At 46.6% G+C, this 25,215-nt stretch overlaps 1 protein-coding gene across 7 annotated transcripts in view; it reads right to left on the bottom strand.

Annotated features, from left to right (window-relative positions):
• RYR3 (ryanodine receptor 3) overlaps nt 1-25,215 on the bottom strand; it is a 1,751,462-nt gene that overhangs the window by 620,031 nt on the left and 1,106,216 nt on the right. For all 7 annotated transcript variants that reach the window (XM_069638568.1, XM_069638566.1, XM_069638573.1 and 4 more), the window contains 2 exons: nt 24,484-24,630; nt 2,355-2,417 (listed from right to left, as the gene is read on the bottom strand). In XM_069638568.1, coding sequence (XP_069494669.1) covers nt 2,355-2,417; nt 24,484-24,630 — 210 coding nt within the window. The remainder of the gene's footprint in view (nt 1-2,354; nt 2,418-24,483; nt 24,631-25,215) is intronic.

Below are 25,215 nucleotides of genomic sequence, written 5' to 3'. Positions count from 1 at the left end.
ACTTCCCACACAAGGCGAATGCTTACTCCATAGCCCCACCACAAGACGAATGCTGGCTCCATAGCCCCACATCCCACACAAGGGTAAATGCTTGCTCCATTGCCCCACTTCCCACACAAGGGTGAATGCTTGCTCCATAGCCCCTCTTCCCAGACAAGGGCGAATGCTTGCTCCACAGCCCCACTTCCCACACAATAGTGAATGCTTGCTCCATAGCCCCACTTCCCACACAAGGGTGAATGCTTGCTCCATAGCCCCACTTCCCTCTTCCCACACAGGGGCGAATGCTTGCTCCATAGCCCCACTTCCCACACAAGGGTGAATGCTTGCTCCATAGCCCCACTTCCCACACAAGGGTGAATGCTTGCTCCATAGCCCCACTTCCTACACAAGGCGAATGCTTGCTCCATAGCCCCACTTCCCACACAAGGCAAATGCTGGCTCCATAGCCCAATTTCCCACACAAGGCGAATGCTTGCTCCATAGCCCCACTTCCCACACAAGAGCGAATTCTTGCTCCATTGCCCTACTTCCCACACAAGACAAGTGCTTGTTCCATTGCCCCACTTCCCACAAAAGGTGGATGCTTGCTCCATAGCCCCACTTCCCACACAAGGGCGAATGCTTGCTCCATAGCCCCACTTCCCACACAAGGGTGAATGCTTCCTCCATAGCCCCACTTCCCACACAAGGGTGAATGCTTGCTCCATAGCCCCACTTCCTACACAAGGCGAATGCTTGCTCCATAGCCCCACTTCCCACACAAGGCAAATGCTTGCTCCATAGCCCCACTTCCCACACAAGGCGAATGCTTGCTCCATAGCCCCACCACAAGACGAATGCTGGCTCCATAGCCCCACATCCCACACAAGGGTAAATGCTTGCTCCATTGCCCCACTTCCCACACAAGGGTGAATGCTTGCTCCATAGCCCCTCTTCCCACACAAGGGCGAATGCTTGCTCCACAGCCCCACTTCCCACACAATAGTGAATGCTTGCTCCATAGCCCCACTTCCCACACAAGGGTGAATGCTTGCTCCATAGCCCCACTTCCCTCTTCCCACACAGGGGCGAATGCTTGCTCCATAGCCCCACTTCCCACACAAGGGTGAATGCTTGCTCCATAGCCCCACTTCCCACACAAGGGTGAATGCTTGCTCCATAGCCCCACTTCCTACACAAGGCGAATGCTTGCTCCATAGCCCCACTTCCCACACAAGGCAAATGCTGGCTCCATAGCCCAATTTCCCACACAAGGCGAATGCTTGCTCCATAGCCCCACTTCCCACACAAGAGCGAATTCTTGCTCCATTGCCCTACTTCCCACACAAGACGAGTGCTTGTTCCATTGCCCCACTTCCCACAAAAGGTGGATGCTTGCTCCATAGCCCCACTTCCCACACAAGAGTGAATGCTTGCTCCATTGCCCTACTTCCCACACAAGAGCGAATGCTTGCTCCGTTGCCCTACTTCCCACACAAGGCGAGTGCTTGTTCCATTGCCCCACTTCCCACAAAAGGTGAATGCTTGCTCCATAGCCCCACTTCCCACACAAGCTGAGTGCTTGCTCCCGATGTTTTTGGGGAACCTTGTGGGTTACTAACCGACTATCGTGTTTAAAGATTTTCTGGGGCAGTGACTCTAGAGCGCTCACCCAAGTAAGGTCATGAAGTCCCATTCTGACCCTGTGCATGATGCAGTGGTGCACTGCATGCCAGGGACGCAACATCAAAAGGTGCCAGTAATTGCCATCCTGTCATCACCCCACCAGTTGCACTAGGTTGTTCTAAGGCATACTCTTGAAGATGTTGCAGGAGTATGTCTTGGAAAGCTGGGTACTATCTTGCACTTGCTACTCACCCAATGAGCGGAAATATGGACCACAGTGCGCAATATTGGTCATGCAAAACGCGGTTGATTTTTATTTATTTTGTATTTATTAGGTATTTATATAAAGTTTGAACAATGCTCTTTTGATCGCAGAAGAACGTACAACATGCAAAAAGTCAGATTTCACGGGCAGCAGTGAGCTTCTTGCAATGGGTTGAGTTTGTTGGGCATTCTGACCAGGATGTGGAGGGGAGTAAATGGAACAGACACCGGGGACAATACATAAGTGGACATATATAGATTAAGGACAACCAACATAGGACATTTTTAAGTGCAGGCAGGCGGTACGCCAGCTGTGCACAGGATGTGACCATGATGGGTGAAGTGCTAGAATGGAGGCAGAGGGAGTGAGAGGCAAAGGCAGGTTAGCGGCGAGGGAGCAATGTTAGCTAGCAGATGAGACGTAGGTTAAGAGGGTAACCTTATTTGAAGAATTTAAAGTATTGTGCAAAATACACACTGACCTGAAGCTCTCGAGATAGAACCACATTAGTCAAGTCCATTGGGCTTGGGTTGTAGCCATTTGCCTGAAACAAAAAAGAAAACAAAGTTAATTTTATTTTGGGCAGAATCAATTTCAAAGTTGCAAAACTTTAATAGAACACGTATTGCTAAATGCTATTGCATTAATGCACAACTGGTAAAGATGCTGTTGAAGTGCCGTAGAGAGTGGAAAGAGATAGACACATATAAGTGAGACTGCACATAGAATACCCTAAGCTACAGACCTACAAGACGATACTTAAAACCGACCACTCGTGATCTCTCTCAGTTTCCCACAGCAAGTCCACCAATGCTCAGATAACGATGAGTGCATGCGATTTATTAAGTGACATTAATGTATTCACTAATGATGAAAGAAAAATGGGACACAACCTTCTGGCAATCTCTGGGAAGAAACCAGTAAAATGAAATGGTGCTGACACATATCCACAGATGTAATGTGACTCCTCTCATCGTGCAAGAATGCTTCAAATCCCTGCTAATCCACGTCCTACACAAACAGAATGGGTCCACAACATGAAGGGCTCTTCCCCGATGCATTTGATTCGTTAATGATGAAATGCCTGTTGCGCATGCACACAGAATAATACATGCAGAAAACACCTTTTTGGGTCACCCCTCTCAAGCCTCATCTAGCATTTTCCCATTTCCTTGGCCACCATCAGAAAGTCATCAAGGAAAAAAATACTTCGAATAAACGTGGGGGGTGCACCTGTTAAAAAGGGCCATTGTTGCTGACCATACAATTAGTCCCAAGAGATGTGCTCCTCTATTTCATCTTAACTATAGAGGCATATTGACCTGGCTACAAGGAAAGAAGTAAAAAGAAACAGTACAAGAATGCCCCCTCCCTGGGCATTATAGCATAAAGAGATAATACCCCTCCCCATGCAGTATAGCAGAAAGAGAACATGCCCCCAACACAGACAGTTTAGCAGGAAGAGAAAATACTCTCTCCCCAGGCAGTATAGCAGTAAGAGAAAATACCCACTCTGCAGAAAAGAGGAAGAAGAAAAAATGCCCCCTCGAGAGGCAGTATATGGCAGGAAGAGAACATGCCCCCAACACCGGCAGTATAGCAGGAAGGGAAAATATCCCCTGTCCACGCAGTACAGCCGAAAGATAAAATGTCCCCTCCAAAAGCATTACAGCAGCAAGGAACATTCCTCTTTCACAGGCAGTATAGCAGAAAAATAACATGCCCCAATGCAGGCAGTATAGCAGGACGAGAGAATACTCTTGCCCCAAGCCATATAGCAGGAAGAGAAAATACCCTCTCTGCAGGCAGCAGAGCCGGAAGAAAACATGTCCCCTCCACAGTCAGTACACTATGAAGGGAACATGCCCCCAATGCAAGCAGTATAGGACGAAGAGAAAATATTCTCTCCCCAGGCTGTATAGCAGAAAGAGAAGGAGGAAGTACTTACCAGTAATGTTCTTCCTATGGATTCTTCTCCTGCAGATTCCTCATCAGATATCCCTTCCACCACCAGCTGCTTGGAAAACTATTCGACAGGGGCCAAAGTGCACCTCGACTCGGCCGTGGATTCATCTTGACTCGATGCAGCCATTGTTGTACATATATATCACTACGCCCCCGTACCTCAGTTCCCCACCCTTGTTTCCCTCCCAAGCTCAGCTAGTGCAGAGGAAGATTGTGGAATCGGCTGAAAGTAGCCACAACTCTCAAAAAACAAAAATGTAACAGGAGTCTTTTTATTTCAGGATGAGGAACAGGACTGCAAGAAGGACTCACACACATAACAGGCCTGGGGGCCCGATGAGACACAGCTCATCTCCTCTTCTCCCAAAAGAAGGCCAGTCATCAAGGAATGCAGGCACTGTCAAGAGGGGTTGGATGGGAGGGGGTGATGAGGAATCTGCAGGAGAAGAATCCATAGAAAGAACATTAAAGGTAAGTCATTTCTCCTTCAATGGATTGCTTTCTCTCACAGATTCCTCATCAGATAGACTCCTAAAGCCGTGTATAGTCTGGAGGCAGGCTGAAAGTTCCTATACCAGGAAGGTCTGTAGCACCGCTCTTCCAAAACGAGCACCATTACCACACAGCACATCCACACAATAATGTTATTTTGGTGAAGGTGTGCAAAGATGACCAATTTGCCACAATTCATCATATCTCATCTCATGTACATTGAGGGTCTCCGGATTTGGGTGCAACACCCAACCTTACGACTGGGATAGGAGGTCTGGCCGACAAGGCAGCTGGAGAGATGGGCAGATGGCCAAGTCCTGGAGTTCCGAGTACCACGTTCTCCCCACCCAATTCGTTGCGATCAGGAGCATGGTTGCTTGGTACCTCTTCAACCCCCTAGCACCTCATAGTATGACAGAGATCGGAGGGAAGGCAAAGTGGAGGTTGAAGTCCCACTCTACTAGTGATGCGTCCCCCAGTGAGTTTCTCACTGGAAATTCCCTCAAGCAGAACTGTCTGCACTTCTTGTTGGACAACGTGGCAAACAGATCCATGTCGGGCTACCTCACCGAGCGAAGATTTCTTTAAGTACTTCCTGGCACACCTCCCACTCATGTGATACCATGCTCTGCCTGCTCAGGGTGTACGCCAGCCCATTCTCTATCCTGTCAGGTGGACTGCCGAGACGGAGATCTGGTTGTCTAACAGCCAGAACCACAGCTGCATCACCTCTCTTCAAAGGGGAAGAGACCGTACACCTCCTTGCTTCTTCAGGTAGTACATGGCCATTGCATTGTCCCAGGATGTGTTTCTCCTTGAGAAAGGACACACAAGCTTTGAGGGCAAGCCTAATCGCTTGCAGCTCCAGCTTGTTGATATGCCACTAGTTCTCCATTGTGGACCACAGGCTGCCTACCTGCAGATCGTTGCAGTGAGCTCCCCAACCTTTCAGAGACCTGCCCGTGACCACCTTGGTCTGGGGCCAGGGAGGCCGGAAGGGTTCGCCCGCTAACATGTTCTCGCTGCTGAACCACCAGGAGAGATCATTGGCCACCAACTTGGACACCTTTAGAATGTCCTTTAAGGTGCTGGAGTACTGGGACCATTGACTCTGTAGTAACCACTGCAGAGACCACATGCACAGTCTAGCCTCTGGCACTAGAAAATGCAAGAGGCCATGAGGTCAAAGAGGCGGAGGAAGGAAACTGCTGGCAAGGTGGTGTGGCTCTCAAACCCCCGAACCATCTGTCTGACAATGGTAACTCTCTTGTCAGGGGAAAAGCCCTCCCCACTCGAGTGTCCAGACTGGTCTGATTAACTGGAGCTTTTGGCGTTAGTGCCATGTGGGACTTCTGTAAATTCAGGGAGAAGCCCAGCCTGTGGAGTAGTGAGCAGTTGTCCTTGAGATGGGACAAAACCTGCTGCGCCGACTTCCCTCGGATCAGCCAATGATCCAGGTATGGGAATACATGAACACTGTACATCCTGAGGTGTGCCATGACTACTGCCATTAGCTTGGTGAAAACCCTTGGAGCCAAGGTCAATGCAAAGGAGAGCATCTTGAACTGCTAGTGCTTGCCCCCTATGAGGAATCTTAGGAATTTCCTGTGCTTTTGTGGATCGGCACGTGGAAATATACATCCTGGAGATCTAACACTACAGGTAAATCTGAATTCTGAGAGCGTGGAGAATTTCCCTCAACGTCACCATCTTGAAATTGTCCTTCCTCAGGAACCTGTTCAAGGCTCAATCTTCACTCAACCGTGCCACACGATGTCGGTCGGAATACATATACTATGTCACAACACACCCGTACGTCAGTTCCCCACCTTTTTAACCCCCTAGTTCAGCAGCCACAGAGGAAGAATCCAAGAATTTGGGCTGACAACAGCCAATAACTGTGTATTTTTTTATTCATTTTTATTCTTTTGAGGAACAGAATTATAACAAAAGCTGTGAAAAGCCAGCCTTAACATGAAAAGGCCCCAAACTGTGCCTGATACCTAACCATTCACCACCTCGTCCCATAAGAAGGGGCTAACCACATAAAGACTGCAGCTCATCTTTATAGCGGGGTCAGATGGGAGGGCGATGAGGAATCTGCGGTAGAAGAATCCATAGAAAGAATATTACTGGTAACTAATTTCTACTTCAATGGGTTGCTTTCTCTCGCAGATTCCTCATCAGATAGACTCCCAAATCAGTACAGAGTGTGGAGGTGCGATGAAAGTCCCTAAACAAGGACGCTCTGCAAAACTGCCATGCCAAAACACGTATTTGCACCACATGCCACGTCCACCAGTAGTGCTTGGTGAATGCATGCAACGACAACCACGTGACCGGCACAGCAAATATCCTTTATCAGAACGCCCTTTGCAAAACAGAGGAATCCGCCATGCCTCTGGTAGAATGTTTCCTTATACCTGGTGGCAAATCCTTCCCGCTCTTTGGTAAAACTGCAATGCAGAGAGTCATTCCCCTAGAGATTGTCTGTTTGGCCACAGCCAACCCCTTTCTGGACAGAGAGAAGGCTACAAAGATGTGATCATTAAATCTGAATTCAGCTTTCCTTGCCACAGAAAAACTGAGAGCCCTCTTAGGGTCCCACCTGTGAAGCCTATCCTCATCTTTAGAAGGATGTGGGGTAGGGTAGAACACTGGCAAGTTGATGTTCTGGACACGTGGAATTCAGAGACCACTTTAGGCAGGAATCCAGGTCACAACTTGGGTAGGACATTCTCTTTGAAGAAACAGAGGAAAGGTGGCTGACATGATAGCCACCAGGAAGGCAGTTTTCAGGGTGAGTAACCTGACAGAATAGGAATGCATGGGCTCAGAGATGCCATAAAAAATGTAAGAACCAAGTTATGGTCTGAATCCGGAACCACAAATAGGTTAGGAGGGAACCTACTTAAAAGGTCCTTCAGGTATTAGGCAATAATCAGGATCGTGAAGAACGACCCTTGATCCAGAGACCTTTTAAAAACAGACAAAGCGGACAAATAGCTTTTGAATGTGCCAACCTGAAGACCCGATGAGGCCAGTGATAAAACACTTGTGTATAGGCGCCTTGAAACACTTGTGTATAGGCGTGTTATAAATGTCATATCATATTAAATCCATCACTGAAGTGGTGGGACAAGTGATAGGATCTATTCTGTGTTCCTTGCACCATGCCTCAAATCTTCTTCATCTGCACGCATACACAGATATGGTGGATGGTCTGCGTGCAGCCAGTAATACCTCAAGCACTTTTTCTGAGAGGTCCCAGTCATTATATATCATCCTCTCAAGGTCCACACATGTAGGTTGAGGGATTCCTGGTTTGGGTGGAGTACCTGACCTTCCGACTGGATTAGGCGGTCCGGCTGTTGAGGCAACCGGAGAGTTGAGCAGATGGTCAACTCCAGGGGTTCCCAGTACCATGTTCTCCTCACCCAATCCAGGGCGATCAAGATCATGGTGGGTTGGAACCTCTTCAACCTCCTGAGAATCCATGGGATGACAGCTATCAGAGGCAAGGCATAATGGAGGTCGAAGACCCACTCCATCAGGAATGTATGCATTGTGCCCTCCACTGGGAATTCCCTTGGGCAAAACAGTTTGCTCTTTGAGTTGGACCTTGCGGCAAACAGATCGACCATCGGGTAACCTCACTGGGCGAAGATCTCTTCAAGAACTTCCTGACACACCTCCCATTCATGTGAGACTGTGCTTTGCCTGCTCAGAGCATCCGCCAGCCCATTCTCAGCTCCTGCTAGATTGATAGCTGAAGCAGAGATCTGGTTCTCCAGCAACCACAACCATAATCACATTGCCTCCCTGAAAAGGGGTAGAGACCGGACACCACACTGTTTGTTGAGGCAGTGCATGGCCACTGTATTGTCCTTCATGATCAGGACATGCTTCCCTTTGAGAGAAGGTGCAAAAGCCATCTGGGCAAGTCTGATTGCCTGCAATTCAAGCCTGTTGATATGCCACCGGCTCTCCATTGCTGACCAAGGGCCGCTCGCCTGCATATCCCTGCAGTGAGCGCCCCAACCCTTCAGTGACGCATCCATAAACCACTTGGGCCTGGGTCGCCGAAGGCCAAAAGAGTTCCCTCATCCTCATGTTTTCGCTGCTGCCCTACCGAGAGGTTGCTGGCCACTGACCTCAACACCTTGAGGATGTCCTTCATGGCAACATAGCACTTGGATCACTGATCCCTCAGTAGCCATTGCAGAGAGCACATGCACAGTCTTGCATCTGGCACCAGAAAAATGCAGGAAGTCAGGAAACCTAAAAGACGGAGGAAGGAGGCTGCTGGTAAGCTGTCATGCCTCTGGAAGTGTTCAGCCAATTGCCTGAGACTGGTGTCTCTTTCTCTGTGTCCAGGACTCCTCTGATGAACTGGAACTTCCGCTTTGGTGTGATGTGTGACTTCTGGAAGTTTAGGGAGAAGCCCAACCTGTGTAGCAGTTCGCAGATGTCCTCAATACCTGCTCTGGTGACCTCCCCCGGATTATCCAGTCATCGAGTTACAGGAATACGTGAACACCGGATCTTCTGAGGTGCGCCACCACCACTGCCATTAGCTTGGGGAAGACCCTGGCACAGAGGTTAGCCCAACGGGGAGCACTTTAAATCGGTAATGAGTGTCACCTATGAAGAATCTCAGGAAACGCCTGTGCTTCCGATGGATTGGCACATGAAAATAGGCGTCCTGAAGATCCAGCGACATCAACCAGTCGTGAAGTTGCAGAGCCTGGAGAATTTCTTTCAACGTCACCATTTTGAACTTGTCCTTCCTCAGGAACTTGTTCAAGGCCCAGAGGTCCAAAATGGGACAGAGTCCTCCTCCTTTCTTGGGTACCGGGAAATAACAGGAATACCAGCCCGATCCTTTCTTCTTGGATGGCACCTCTAACAATGCATCCTCCAATAACAGGGCTTGCAGTTCTTCCTGGAGCTCCTGTTCTGGTAACTATTGAGGGGAGTGGGTGGTCTGTCTGGCAGTCTGCTTGGCAATGGTAGACAGTACCGCCATTCGATGAGGTGCAATGCCAATGCACCATAGGTTATCTCCTTCCACTGGGGCTAAATGCTCACAAATTCTCACTCCAACCGGAGAAATAATGAGGGGAGAACTCAAAGCATATTGGCTGGCGACACCACTGCTGCTCCTGCCACAGCTGCTGCAGTCTGCTGACACTTAGAGACCCTCCTGCCCTGTCCGGGCCGCCAGAAGCGTTTCTGCCATTGACTGGCCCAAGGGAGCTTTGTCGTCAGGCTTTCCTCTTGAGGAGAAATCAAAGGATTGCTTAGGTGGTTGTTTCACAGCCAGGCCCAGTGACTTAGCAGCCAATTTTGAGTCTTTGAACTCTTCCAAAGATTCACTGGCCCTAGGTCCAAACAGGTGTTTGCCATTGAATGCTGTGTACAGCAACTTTGCTTGGACATTCATCGTAAACCCGGAACTGTGCAGGTAGGCTTGCCTCCTCAGCACAGTGGCCGATCCCATTGCCCAGTCTGCAATGTCCTGGCCTGACAGCAGTGCCTGGCAGGCCACCTCCTGCCATCATCCATCAGGCGTAGAAACCTATCCTTCATTTCACCTACAGGAATATGTCCTGCCGCCTGCTCAAGCAACCTACACAAGCCATGAGAATATTCGGCGCATGTACAGGATGCTTTCACCGCCTTGAGGGCCATACTGCTGGAAGAAAAAAAACCTCTTTGCTAGTGTATCGGTTTTCTTAGACTCTGTGTCCCTTGGTAGGTTTCTACGTGCATGTGGATAACCTTGTATTGACGGTAGTAGCCTGCACCATTGGACCCTAAGGGGTAGGATGAGTAGAGAGAAAAGGCAGGTCACCTCTCGCTGGTTTATATTTTTGTTGAGCTCTGAGTCCACCGTTTGGGGGAGCATGGCTTCCACCATATTGGTTGGGTCAGTTATAGCCACATTAAAGGGCAATGCCATAACCATCGAAGGACCTCTGTCCAAAATATCTGCCAGCTCATAGGCTAATAGGTGCTTTACTGACCCAATGCTTCCACTACCCTTTCAACCATCCTGCAGTACTGGGCATTAGTACGCCCATATAGGATGGATTGTTGCATGTCCAGGTTGGTAGACGTATTGAGACCACTAGCGTCATGGAGCCCTTCTGAAAGGGTCACCAAATCAGCCTGATCAGTAAATTAATCGTCTCCAATGTGCCCTTCTTCCAAAGGCCCGAAGCCAAAATGTGGATCGAGACTCAGGGATAAAGGAGCAGTCCATGACCAGCGCCAACGTCAATGTTGTTGGAATCACTCCCACCAGGCTTATTGGTGCTGATGGTATAGGGCCCTTCGGTGCTACAGTGGGGTTCTCGATGGTCGTGGTCATGCCGGAGGTCGTCAGACTTCACCTGGCTTCCTTGGTGCTGTGGCCACTGGGCACAATGGGAGCTGAAGGAGCCTGCTGCATCGAGACCGGAGTTGTACCATCAGTGGCTGTTCAGAACATTTGGAGCATCTGCTCCTTGAAAGCCTTCCATTCTGCCCTTGATGCACCTGGACTTGGGTAAGTCTTCTTCCTTTCCCAAATTGGACTGGTGTCGGCATCAGTGGGACTGCTTCTTTTTATGGGACAGTGAGGACGAAAAATGGCTCTGTCAATGCAACCTTCTTTCGGTGCCTGGCCTCTTTCTCTGCAGTAGGACCCTCTGTGTCTTGCCCGTACCACCTGGTGGTCAATCAAGCAAGAGATTTAGATGAAAGGTACCCAAGTGCCAGCTTCGTTGACTATTCCCTCAGCGACTTGGGGTTGATTTTTTTAAAAGAGCCTCAATCCTTGATGATGTGATCGGTACAGAGACACCACACACAGATGCCATGCGGATGGGTGATCAACATCTTGGTGTTGCAATATTGCCACTGCTTAAACTCGGATGACTTATGAGCATACATTGTGAAGAAGTGTGTTGAAATTTAGACAATTTATGTCAAATGTATCAAATTAGCTAAATTCTCTGACAAAAGTTGTTTCTGAAAAAAAGCTTGCTGAGCGCACAGAAAAAAAGAACTGAGGTACGGGGGCATAGTGACATAGTATATATACAGCGACCAACGTAACGTACGGAGATGACGAGTGGCATGGTTGAGTCAAGAGGCATTGACGGTTTAGTCGTACAATGCCCCCTGTCAAAAGGTTTCTGAGCAGCTGACGCTGGAATGGATATCTATCTGATGAGAAATCTGTGGGAGAAAGCAATCCATTGAACAGGCATTACAGATAAGTAACTTTTCTTTCTCCAGCATTGGATCTTTCATAGATTCACATGCTGTGAATCGATTACAAAGTAACACCATTTAAATAAACTGGGCAGAGGCAAGCTCCTTGTAGCAACACTTACCACAGGAGACACTGATCGTACGCAAACAGGTTACATAGAACTGCTTGGCCGACTCTGGACTCTGCCGCAGAATCCATGTTGATGCAGAAAAAACTTATAAAAGAGCGGACAGACTTTCCTGGTCGTGGCTCTGCAGATGTCTAGCAGGGAAACCCCTGATAGGAATGCCATTGTGGTGGGCACCGTCTGGTTGTTGATGAGGATCTTGAGGTTGACGATGGGGTATTAGTTCTTGTTGTAGTCATTGACAGCATTGTAGTCGACAACTTTGTGCGGGTCGACTGGTCTTTAGTTTTCGAAGATGATTTCTAGAAAGTTGTCGATAGAGAAGATGCCTTTTTCTGCAATAAATAACCAGATGGAGGTGTCGTATGAGCCTTCTTCCTGCTTTGAGATGCCTCCTGAGTCGACCACAACCTCTTACTATAGGTGGTACGCTGTGTCGTTCTGCCTTCCCTGAGTGAGGCGTAGACCGAAGTGGAGTCAGAGGACCCCCGGCGTCATCGAGCCATGCTACCAACCCTCGGTGGTGGTCTCTGAGCGCTATGTTCAAGAACGTTTGACAGATGTCCCACTCCTGTATGACAAGCAATAAAGTCAGTTGTCGTGGAGATCCTCCACAAAGACATTCTTTAGCCCGCTGGGGGTGCAGGCCTTGAAGAAACTCTTCCATTTGGATTCAGCCTAAAAGTAGGGCTCAACTGCAGAGATGATTCAGAGACGAGAATCTGCTCACGGAAAAGATGGTGATCATCGGAGAAAAAAAAACAAGCATTGCTGGAGCACAGGATCCTCGAACTGTCGTCGGAATGGAAATGTTTCGATTAATATCATGAAAAACATTGAATATTGAAGAGAGATTTTTATGAGGACTGCCAACACGAAACGTGCGGTAAATAATATGAGGATGGCTACCAAGGGTGCCGCTAAGGGAGCCTCTCCTTTTGGATGAGGGCAGTATGAGCCAAAATTACTATAATAGAGCACTGAGGTTTTCAGTTTAAAAATAAACTGCTCTATGTTACCGAGGATTCCCAGCCTGACGATGTGGAATAGTCACAGCATGTGAATGTATGAAAGATCCAATGCTGGAGTGTGATGCTGTAAATGCTTTGGAGGGACAGGGCATCCTCGTCCTTGTCCCACTACTTCCCTGCATGTGTTCTTTTGTGTGTTTTCTGCCACAGGAGTCTAGTCTGGAAAGCTGGCAGTGCAGCTCATCATCTTTATTTATTTGGTGAACAATACCCATGGGCTACCCCTATGGTACCCATGGGTAGGGGTAAACCTTGCTACCTCAAGTGTGTGTTTTTGGGCACCTGTGAGTGTTTCCCCACAGATCGGGGTATGGGCTGGCGCCATCTACATGCTGACTTTTCAGGGGCTCTGGGTCTCCCACATTTTGGGACTCCCAGGCCCTGCCATAGGAATCAATGGATTCCTGAACAAAGGCAAGATGGTCACTTAAAACCTTGTAGATTCCTACCTTTCCCTCCTGTTTCTTAAAGTGCTTGGAAGCCCTGGCTCTGTCCCCTTTCCCCAGACTGAATGTTGGGTGCAAGGACCATATATGGCTCTGGGGCTTCCCCTGCTGGACTGGTAGGATGCTTCCCAGAGACCTCTTGTTTTGGGTACACCCTAGGGGTGGGACCTGAATGAATGGAAAGAGAAGTCATCTCACATTCTGTAATCATGGAATCTAAGATTGCAACATTAAATGGTTATGCCCTCTCAGTAGGTGGCCCTTTATCCAGGATGTCTATTAATTCATATGGGGCTTGGCTGGGGTGCCCAGTTATAAGGCTTTGGCCACCTTATCAACAGCTCGCTTGTACTGGCCATTAGGGTGGCCATAGAGAACAGCCTGTTGCACATTAAGGTCAGGGGGCATATCAAGTCAGTTTGCCTAATGCAAACCTTCAGCTAGAGCAATCAAGTTTGCTTGGACTGTGAAAAAATCAGCTCCCCCAGGTCCCCCACTCATTGGCTTGAAGCCAATAGGAACCTGGATCCCATCATCATCGTAAATCGATCATGGGGTCGAAGAACGTTGACTGAGATTCGGGGGCAAAAGGAACACTCGACAGTCATCGATGTCGATGGGATCGCTCTGACAGGGCCTATTGAAGCCGGTGCCTCCGAGTCTGCTTCAAAGTTGTCATGATCGAGCATGAGGGCGTAAGACCTCACATGGTCACCTTGGTGCCGGGACGTCTGGGTGCAACTGGTGCCATACTTGCCTGCAGCATCAAGACTGCAGCCATACCCACCACAGCATTTTAAAAAAGCTGGAGCATTTGCTTCTTGAATGCCTCACACCCTTCCCTCTGGGACCCAGAGCCAGGTCGGACTTACCCCACTCCTCTAATGAGTCAAAGTCGTGTTTGCGCCAATGGCATCTCTTCTTTTTGTGGGAGGATGAGGATGACAAATGGTGTGAACCGCTTTAGGAATGTGAAGGCTTCTTTGCCTTATTACGGTGCTTGTCATCCTTTTCGGGTGCGTTGGCCTTCAATCTATTGGCATGCCGATCTGACGGTCGAACGTGCCGAGGCTGCCCGAGTGCTAACTTTGCTGACCGTTCCCTTATAGACTTCAGGTTCATCGGCTGACAGGCAATGCACTGCTCGACATCCTGATCTTTCCCCAGTCACCACACGTAGATACCATGTGGGTGGCTGGTAGACATTTTCGAGCCGCAGTCCTGATAATGTTGGAACCCTGAAGATTTAGGTCCTGACATCTCGGCTAATCGTCGAACAAAAACATGTTTTCTCTCATGAAGCGAATGTTCCCAAAGGCAGCCTGCTGAGCACCCAGAAAAAAGGGACTGAGGTACGTGCATTGTGCACCGACGTAATATATATACACAGCCGGCATCACATCCTGTCAGGTTTCCTTAATTACTGTCATCAGGTTTCCTTTAATTACTGTTAGGTTCCCTTTAATTATTTTCCTTTATTTCTGTGTGGGTTTGGCCTTGACCTTTCTATACAGATTCCTGGCTCTGGCCCAAGGCAAGATGGAGTTTTACAATAGAAGCCTTGATTGGCTAGAGAGAACTGCAGGACAACAATGAACGTTCTAAACTGTCACTCTCTGCCTTTCATCGTCGTAACCCCAGCTGAGAGGACGTGTCTGTAGCTGCTCCTGCTGAAGTCTTGGGCCTAGTGGATTTGAACTTTCAAATCCTGGCAGTCGAGCGGCTACTTATGCGGGGTTGTTCAGGAGAAGAATTCAGGTTCGCAGGAGAGTTTCTGGAAGTTCTTTTGGAGAAGAAAAAATTCTTAAGCTAAGTGACTTTATTTGGATATGTAAATCTTTGCTCACATTCATTACAAACTTTAGGAGATTGTAAATGAAAATTCAAAAGAAGAACTGATGTTACTCTGTATATAGTTCAACGTTTAATTTTTAACCGCACGCGAGCAATGTTAGACTGTTACGTGTGATCGTAGCACGAGGGTGCGAGCGCGAGAAAAGACTCCTATGTGAAAACTACAGCGCGTGAATTCATTGCGCGTGTACGCGTGCGTGAGAAAACACTGCTACGTGATTTCTTTAGTGCGTGTGTTCCAGCGCGAGTGTTCAGAGCGTGTGTGTTCATTGCGCGTGTAGTCATAGCGCGAGTAGGCGTGCGCGAGAAAAGACTGCTACGTGATTTCTATAGCGCGTGTGTTTATAGCGCGGGTGTTTAAAGCGCATGTACGCGAGAGTAAGAAAAGACTGCTATGTGACTTTTTTTCAGCGCGTGTTTTCTTAGCGCGAGTGTTCCTCAGCACGTGTTTTTTCTCCAGCGCGTGTTTTCTTCAACACGTGTTTAGCGCGGGTAAATTTTTGCGCGTGTGCGCGAAAAGGTTTCAATGGACTTGGAAAAGTTTGCAAGTTCTTCAAGAGACTATGAACTCTTAATTAAGAAGAAAGAACAGGATTCATCTAAGTCTTCTTAACTGGAACATTTAACAGTTTATAAGGCAAGAGTCAAGGTTCTTAAGAGTTCAATAATCAAAGGAGTTGCTGTTATTTTCAAGACTTTCAAAGCCACAAGAAAGGTAGAAAGATTTTATCAGCTATTAATCCAATCTTCTCTAAGATCTTAAAAGAGAAGAACCAGGTATGATTCTTTACATTTTAGTTAAGGATATAAAGTTTCCATAATTTAAAGGTAGTAAAGTAATTTGAGGATTCTGTATGTTCTTATGTATTCACTGCAGGTTCCGCATCAGCTAGTCAGAACATCGCCAGCCTGGTGTTTCTTATGTTATCCACTTCCCCCTTTCCCTTTGGGGTGTAGTTAACAGAGCCGAGAATTATCGGGTTCTGAGGATTACACTTCAGAGGGATTGTCGGGGGTTCAGCAGCTTCCGCGGACACAGGATAACTCTCAGCCTGACAGAATGAAAGGACTTTAACCTTAGTCCGCCTGAGCTGTCATGAACCCCGACAAGACCTCAATTGAGGCTTTAGGATCTTTGATCCAGGAGTTACGGGAAGAGTTAAAGATTTCTCGTAGTGAGAATGCTTCACTTAGTCAAAAGGTGGATGATTTAAATGGAAAAGTGGCACAAATTCAGCAGATGGGAGCAAGGAGAGAGGATGACATGGCTGGGGGTTCAGGTTCTCCACCTGTGTTAATAAGGGAGGGAGGTGACCGGTTATCACATTTATTACGACCCTCACATGCTAGTGAAGGAGTTAGAAGTTTAGTAATGCCAGTTCCCTTGGCACCCCCTGAACGTTATCAAGGAGACTCTAAGAGGTTTAGGGTGTTCTTAACTCAATGTGAGTTACATTTCATGAGTAGGCCTGAGATTTGTCCTACAGATGCTTCCAAGGTAACTTTCATGTTGTCTTATCTCTCAGGGGAGGCTTCTGCTTGGGTGGGGTTGTTGGTGACTCAAAGGAGTGAAGTTTTGAGAAATTATTCTAGTTTCCTGGAAACTTTCAGAAAAATGTTTGACAGAAGGCAGATATCTTTGGAGGTGGATGGGGAGCTTTTAGAATTGAAACAAGGCAATAAAGAATTAGTTGCTTACATTACTCAATTTAAGTCTCTGGTTTTAGAAAGCAGGTGGCCCGAGGATAAACAGGCCTCGTTGTTTTATCGAGGTCTTAGAGATGAGTTAAAGGATGCTTTATCAGGAATTGTAGATCGGCCCTCTACTTGTGATGCTTTGATAGATTTAGTTATTCAATTAGATTTTCGCTTGAGTGAAAGAAGAGTGGAACGGCGTCATAGTCAGAATGATTCTAAGTCTCTAGTTAAAGTGGATAAACCTAAAGTGGATATGAAGATGAAAAGCAATGATTCACCTTCAAGGGCCCGGGGTCCTTTAACTAAAGAAGAAAGGGCTAGGAGAAGAGAAAATCATCTGTGTTTATATTGTGGAAGAAGTGGACATTTTTTAGGAAATTGTCCTTTCACACCAAAAAGAAATTCTACTTCAACTGGCAAGGTGCAGCAGATCGCCAACACCGTGCAGACTGCTGTTCCTCATATCACAATGGATGTATCCTTGTTTTTGGAGACAGAGTTTAAGGGAAAGGGTCCAGTTATGGTAGATTCAGGAGCCACTGGGAACTTCATGGATTGGGGTCTTGCTAAATCTTTGGGAATCCCTATTATTCAGAAGGAGGTTGTGGAGCAAGTTAGAGAAGTTGATGGGACTTCTCTTTCTTCAGGTCCAATTACTCACAGAACTAGTTTTTTGATTATGGAGTTAACAGGGGGTCACAGTGAGAGGATATCTTTTGAGTTGATTGATGCCCCTTTGTTAAAGATGATTTTGGGGATGCCTTGGCTTACTCTGCATAATCCTTTGATTGATTGGACTGCTAGGACAATTGATATGCAATCTGATTTCTGTAAAGAGAATTGTTTCTCGGGAAGGCCTATTGAGGGAGAAGTTAAACAGATAAATTCAGCGTCTTGTTTCTTGGCTGAGTTTGGAGTTGGAGGTCATGATGTTGGAGCAGTTGTTGGACAACTTCCACAATGTTATCAAGATTTTTGGGATGTTTTTGATGAGAAAGTAGCAGGAGAATTACCACCTCATAGAACCTTTGATTGTAAAATTGAGTTAGAGCCAGGAGCAATTTTGCCTAGTGGCAGAGTATATGCTCTCACAGAGAAAGAAAATGTCTTTCTAAAAGAATATTTAACTGAGAATTTGGCCAAAGATATTATTCATCATTCTCAGTCTCCTGCAGTGTCACCTTTATTTTTTGTACCTAAACCAGATGGAACCCTCCGAACGTGCATAGATAATCGAGCAGTTAATAGGGTCACAGTTAAAAACCGGTATCCTCTTCCTCTCATCTCAGAAATGCTTAATCAAATTCAGGGAGTTACCATTTTTACTAAATTAGATTTGAGGGGAGCTTACCATCTAGTGCGTGTGCAAGAAGGAGATGAATGGAAAACAGCGTTTAAGACCAGGTTCGGACTATATGAATATCTGGTGTTGCCATTCGGACTATGCAAAGCTCCAGCGGATTTCCAATATTTTATTGACGAAGTTTTTAGAGAATTCTTGGATATTTTTGTAGTTGTCTATATAGACGACATTTTGATTTTTTCTTCTGATTTGGATCAACATCAGAGACATGTTTATCTGGTTTTGCAAAAACTACATGACAATCATTTGTTTGCCAAGTTGGAAAAAAGCCAATTTCATGCAGATTCAGTGGAATTCTTGGGTTTTATAGTTTCGCCAAAAGGTTTGGAAATGAATCCTAAGAAGATACAAGCAGTTCAGGAGTGGCCTGCCCCCGCAAAGGTTAAAGGTATATAGAGTTTCTTAGGCTTTGCACATTTCTATAGAAGATTTATAGAAGGATTTTCACGACTAGTTGCTCCTATAACCAGACTGCTAAAAAAGGGAGTAAAATTTGAATGGGACCTTGAAGCTGAAAAAGCCTTTCAAGAATTAAAGAAGAAATTTACAACAAGTCCAATTTTGATACATCCAGATGTTTCTAAAGCTTTCTTTGTGGAAGCGGATGCTATCACAGAGACATGAAAAAACTGGTCAGTTACACCCAGTAGCTTTTTTTTCTAGAAAGTTCTCTACGGCAGAAATAAATTATACGATTTCAGATCGTGAACTGCTAGCTATCAAGTGCGCTTTTTAAGAATGGAGACATTTTCTTAAAGGGGCCAGGCACACGGTTACGGTACTTACGGATCATAGAAATGTATTGTTTTTGAAGTCTGCTAAAACTTTGTCACCACGACAACTTCGTTGGTCCTTATTTTTTGCAGACTATGATTTTGTAGTGACTTTTAAACCCAGAAGTTTAAACCAAAAAGTAGACGCCCTATCCCGTCAATTTCCTGGAAGTGAGGTGAAAGAGGTTCAAGAACCAGAACCGCTTATTGCTCCTGAACGCTTTCTGTTAGCTGGAATTTTTAAAGGTATAGATGTGTTGAATGAAGTTCGCCAATCTATGTCGTTATAGAAGATGGAAGAGTGGGTGAAATTGGATCCAGCTAGGAGTTTAAAGGAGGGTCTTCCTTTTTTTGATAATAGACTTTATTTGCCCGCAGTTGAATTAAGAGAAAAGATCTTGAAGAATTGCCATGAATCGATCTTGTCAGGACATCCAGGATTCAGGAAGACACTGGAATTAGTTCATAGACATTTTTGGTGGGAGAAGGTTTGTCAAGATACTTTGAACTTCGTCAAGACGTGTGCAGTCTGTGCGCAGGCAAAAAGTCAAGTTGGGAAGCCGCATGGTTTATTAGAGCCGTTACCTGTTCCTCCTCGACCTTGGCACACGATTTCTATGGATTTCATCAGTGAGATTGTCGGGGGTTCAGCAGCTTCCGCGGACACAGGATAACTCTCAGCCTGACACATCCGCAGTCGAGGAGTGGCACAGACGTGTCAAGATGAAACGACGGTCGATGTCGAGTTGTACTGCGCTCCCTGTCTAAAACGTTTCCGAGCTGCTGATCCTGGAAGGATATTAGCTCGGGAATCTGCAGCAGAATGCAATTCATTGAAACATCTACGTGACAATGAATGGGATCTGAATGGCAAGTCAGACAACAGCCAGCAAGTAACCAGATGTTGAGGAATCCAGTACTAGTCATGAATGCAAGAAGGGTTACAACGAGTCTCCATCAATGATTTGGCAAACCCTGGTACTGAACGAGTGCATCTAAGCAACAGCCATTTTAGATTAGAGGACTGAATCCACAGAGGATACCTAAAGGAAGGAGACAAATACATGTCTGACGTCTTAAAATGGGTATCTTCCAAACAAAGACCTTGATCAGGCCCCCAAACCCTAATCAACACAAACGCTGGAATGACACTGAAGCCCACACAGGAAAGCTGCCCTGCCGTCAAGGAATTGCAAACTAGCATCAAAGCAATCAGGTATCTAGCTTTGATACCCCCGAAGTCCATGCTGGTCCCAATGCCAAGGGGTGCAATGATGAACCTGGCCAATCACGCTGCCATGATGTATCCTTCGCTGCAGGCTGCCACAATGATCCCAACAGCTCCCAACAGCTCTAGCACCAAGCTGTACAAGTCTTCGTCTATCTCGCCAATGATACCAGAACAGGAAGTCAATAACAACGAGGCCTCTGGGCATGGGAACAGGAGATAAAGGAGGGCCATTGCATTTTCTTTTTTCTTTCTGTCAGCAAACATTAGCTTTTCCTAATGAACATCTCTGGCAAACAAAGCCAAGGAGCAGGAAAGATCCTATTCTGACACAGGTATGTGGTCAGTGTTCAGTTGTTACTGCCTAAACATCTGTGCCATAAATAATAAAGGAAGAAAAGTCCTAAAGATATGCAGCCTCTAAAACCCTTTTAATTGACCTAACAATATCCAAAACGATGTATCCCAGTGAAAATATCACGAAAACAAAACATTTGCAGTAGTAATAGAGAATTTACACAATTTACTAAACCAGGTACTCCCTCGTACCTCTGCTAAGTGGTGCAAAGACTACACTGAAGTAAAAGGGGCTGACTGAGACAGGTGAAAGTGGGTCTAGCTTTGCTCCCCTTCTTTTTCCTTAAAGTGCCGTCAATGACATTTGGTGCTCCATATGTAAAACTAAAAGGGCTAGGAAAAAACGGTAAAAAATAACACATATCCTCCCCAAGGGAGTGTGCGGTTTCTACAAAAAGAGTAAAATAATACAGAGTTGAAAGGGTAAAGGCGAAAGAGATGTCCTAGAATGAAGACAGGTGTAATGTTAATTCTCGCACTAGCCTTAGACATCCTGAGCGATCTCCTTGTGTCTGCTCTAGATCTCCACCACCACCTCACTGGCAGTGTTGGCTATGTTAGGGTCATACCTGCTGGTTGCAAATGTGCCACGACCTCTCCTACCATCTCCTGGTGCGCAAAGCCTTGCCTACCATTCTAGATTTCATATATTAAATGCTCTTCTGGTAGCTCTTGGTGTCAGTGACTAATCTGCAGGCAACGCAATTGGCAGCACCTTAACTGCCCATTCCAGATGTGTAGTACTTTTCCCACCAGCTCCAGATCTGTCTGTGCCTCACCTGTTTGCTCTTGATGTAGCACCACCTTACATGCCAGCTTTCATCGTGCCGTCTCTTCACCCATGTGCTCCAGATGTGTTAGTGCCTCACCTGCTGGTGCTACCTGTATCTTCACATGTCGGATTTCAATGTACCATCTCTTCTCCCATGTGCTCCAGATGTGTCAGTGGCTAACCTGCTGGTGCTAGCTGTATCTTCACATGCCGGATGTACATGTTCCATCTCTTCACCCATGTGCTCCAGATGTGTCAGTGCTTCACCTGCTGGCTCTAGATTTGCTGTCACATGCCGGCTTTCGATGTGCTATCTCTTCACCCATGTGCCCCCGATGTGCTAGTGCCTTACCAGCGCCACTTTGTCAAGTGGCTCACCTGCTGGCTCTAGATATGTCACTCCTTCCCATGCCGCTAGATGCAGGAGTGCAGTTTCTAGCCAACTTGGTGCCCAGGGCAAAATATCAGAATGCGCCCCCCCCCCCACTGGCTCACGTCACTCCCAAACTACACCTCTGTCGTGCGACAAAACCCCTCCTCAGTATCAATGAATAATTGCTATATAGATGAAGATAGTTTCATTACATTGTAATTCAAGTACTTCACAGAAGGATTCTAATGTGAAAACACAGCTGTTGCTGTCCAAGTACATGGTTTTTCTGTCACCTGCTCCTAGGGGAGGCCTTGCCTGAATGCAGTTTCAAACTGTCCGTACTAGCCCACTGCGGTGTGTTCAGCCTACCAAGGCCTGAGGGCCCACTGACCACGTGTTGCAGGTGTTCTGTTCGTACAACCTCACTTGTATTACTCAAGGGTCAATACTAGACTAACCATATGAATTATTTTCTGATAGAAGGTTATCATTCCAAGATGTACAGTCTGGTACACTCTCATTGTACTCTTTCAAAAGACCTCTCTGAGTGTGGGGAAGGGGACAAATAGCACCAATGAGGATTCCTGTATGCTTTGCATTAAATCACACAGCATTTCAGGACTATAACAGTGATCGAGATCTCTACAATTGATAAACAAGTCTGTGATAAAAGGATTGCATGTGTGAATCTCTAAATGCATAACCGATGCATGGCTTGGTGGTCACATCACGGTTCACAATACTCACCCTAACATTAAAATGGTTGTAATCATGAACCATATGCTCATTTGGACAGCTTACATTTTTGGATGCGAGTATTAAATAGCTGCAACATCAGCCACTCAAATGGGGTAAAAGGGCTCTTTTGCTTCTTGTTTCTGAAGAATTTTAGATGAGGAAGGGTTGCGTCTCACAATGGGCATGCCCAACCCCAATACAGAAACATCTTTAGGGAATTATATCTACAGACAGGACAGAATACCGCACAAGAGAGACCCAATAAACAATGCACAGAAAGGCTGCACAGAAAGAATTGCACCTCTTACAAACCTGAACCTGACCAGTAATAAGCTGATGAAGCGTTTTAAACAAAACCGGCTTCTAATGCATGTCAAAGGGTCCACAGTTCCTCAGCCTCTACCTCCACACTATTATGCAGGGCTCAGGGGTTATTTCAGCAATAAAAGAGCAGGCCCATGCTTTACCTAACAGAGCTGGCACTAGCATTTCTCATTAGTGCTGCCTGCAGCTAGTGAAAATCATGGTGTGGCAGGGTAGAAAGGGCATTTGGCCCAGTGGATGTAATTTGAGGCAACTTCCTTGATTGCTCTATGTGTTTAAGTGTGGGCACAGTATGGCATGCTCGTCAGAGCCACATACACAAAACATCTCAGTGTGCTCTTAAATGGACATTGGGCACATCAGACAACAACAGGTATATGTTCTATTACATAAGGGAGCACCACATAGACACCATTAACCAACAGGGTGGCGACTTGTGTAGCGTACACATCATTGCTGCAAACATATCGCGGCATTGATTTTCCACGGTCTATGGTTTGCACAGTGACACAATAAACCCTGCTTTCCTAATGAAGGTGCCAAGTGACATTGCAGTGCCATCTGGTGGGCGCGCTAAGCAGTGGCTTCTTTAGAAAATTAAAAGACCTTTCATGCTGAGCGGATGCATTTAGTCCATGTCCCAAAGCAGCCACTAGAATAGCAAGAAAAGGACAGTGAACCTTCCCAGGGATGCGCCACATGTAGCTAAAAAAGAATATTTAAAAACAAGTTTTGTTGTGTCAAATAAAGAGACATGAAAATAAAGAAAATAGTTTTAAAATGTTCCTTTGTGGCATTTTAATTCTCTTTGAGGAATGCACAGGGTTGGTCAGCTAACTGTTACTTTTACAGGCCTGGTGAATAAAAAATGCCCCATGTTGAAATGTTGAGCGCACACTGTAAAAACAATACAATGGCTTGTTAAGTGAGCCCTCACTTATAATTGCCCCGCTTGAAAGGCTGGGCTGTCAGCACAAAGCATGAGGGGCACTGGGTTTGAGACTCCAGAGAATCTCACATTGCTTTGTTTGTATATTCCAACGCATCGCAGTCGGCAGAGAGAAGCCAGCCGCACATCACACAGGAGCACACACCGGCACAGCAGGCTGCTTCATCTGTTGTCCGGCAAGGTTGGAAACACCTTTCTGGGTGGTGCCTTACTGCGCCCCCCTCCTGAGCTCTTTAGCTCTGCACCTCGGGCCGTCGCCCACTCAGCCCGGGCCAAGAAACGGGGCGGCCTGCGAGCTCTATACCCATCCATGCCCTACCCAACCGCTCTAGATGCAGCTGGCGCCTAAACAGCTCAGGGCTACGTGCCCTGCTACAAATGCAAAACAAACAATTACATAAATAAATACATACACAAATAGGTTTCATTGCTAGCTCATCAGCCAGCTCTAGATATTTTGGCATCACCCCAAAAAAAATCAGAATTTCAAAATGCACATTTCATTGCATTTATATGTGGGGTGGGTTAGGGTAATACATATTGTTCGGGGTGTATGGGGGGCGCTGCGGGAAGGGGCTCTCCCCTCGCATAAAAGTGCATTGAAATGTTTACACCAAAAAACAGTATTTTAGGCTGCAAGGTTTTCATTTAAAAAAAAAAATCGCAGAGATCCGATTTTTCAGTGCATGACCACCTGGTGTTAAATGTCCCAGCGGTGTCGCTGGCTTTGGATGTGTCAGTGCCTGACTTGCTGCTTCTACATGCCTCACCAGCACCGGTCCTGCTATCCGTGACTCGGTCAGACTCCCCTTAAGCCACAGCTCTACATGCCTCTACCTGACTCAGCGGGGCTCACCTGGCTGGTCTGGGATATGCTGCGCATTTTCTCACTTTCCCGGTGCAGAGCCAATGCTTCTCCCTCCTTGGTCCTTTCAAGCGTCCAACCCATGGCCAACATGGTCTTGAGTGATTCCCGCACAGGCCAGCGGTAGATCTCCTTCTCCTGGATTTCAGAAATAGAAAGCCAAATCACTTGCGAGCCAGACTGAGCTTCATTCATCAGGTCATTAGGTACCGTGCACATCTGTCTCTTTCTCACCCACACACTAACACATGCTTGTACCTAGCACCAGTTCCTAATTGCATTTTATTCTGTCTCCGTTACTAATGTATGTATGAACTCTGTTATTAATGCATGAACGTAGGTTACCTTTATCTATCTTTACTTTGTAACTACGCTATAAGTATCCATGTACTCTGCTGCGCCCAGTTACCTAAGGGTTTGGTGCGCCCTACAAATTAATAAACAAACAAACAAACAAAAAAACAAACTCACTTTCTACTGAGCTGTAAGAAAGCCTTCCATTTGACACTTCAACTAAGATAGTATTGTCTTTTGCCAAGATACTATGGTTCTTTCCAAATGTTACTGCTGTGGAACACAGTACCTCGAAGCCTAGTAGAAGACCTGTGTGCAGATCACAATAGTATTGCAGGACTGCATCAGACAGACTCTGAAAACATCAAGTGTGTACAGTCTGGAGAGGAGGAGAATAGGAGGGGAGGGTGATGCATCCACGATCAGGGT

The sequence above is a fragment of the Ambystoma mexicanum genome, chromosome 14 (genome assembly GCF_040938575.1).
Source record: "Ambystoma mexicanum isolate Mex_15411 chromosome 14, UKY_AmexF1_1, whole genome shotgun sequence".
NCBI classification, from domain to species: Eukaryota; Metazoa; Chordata; class Amphibia; order Caudata; family Ambystomatidae; genus Ambystoma; species Ambystoma mexicanum.
The sequence above is the reverse complement of the archived record's forward strand: the minus strand, read 5'-3'. Positions and strand labels throughout refer to the sequence as shown.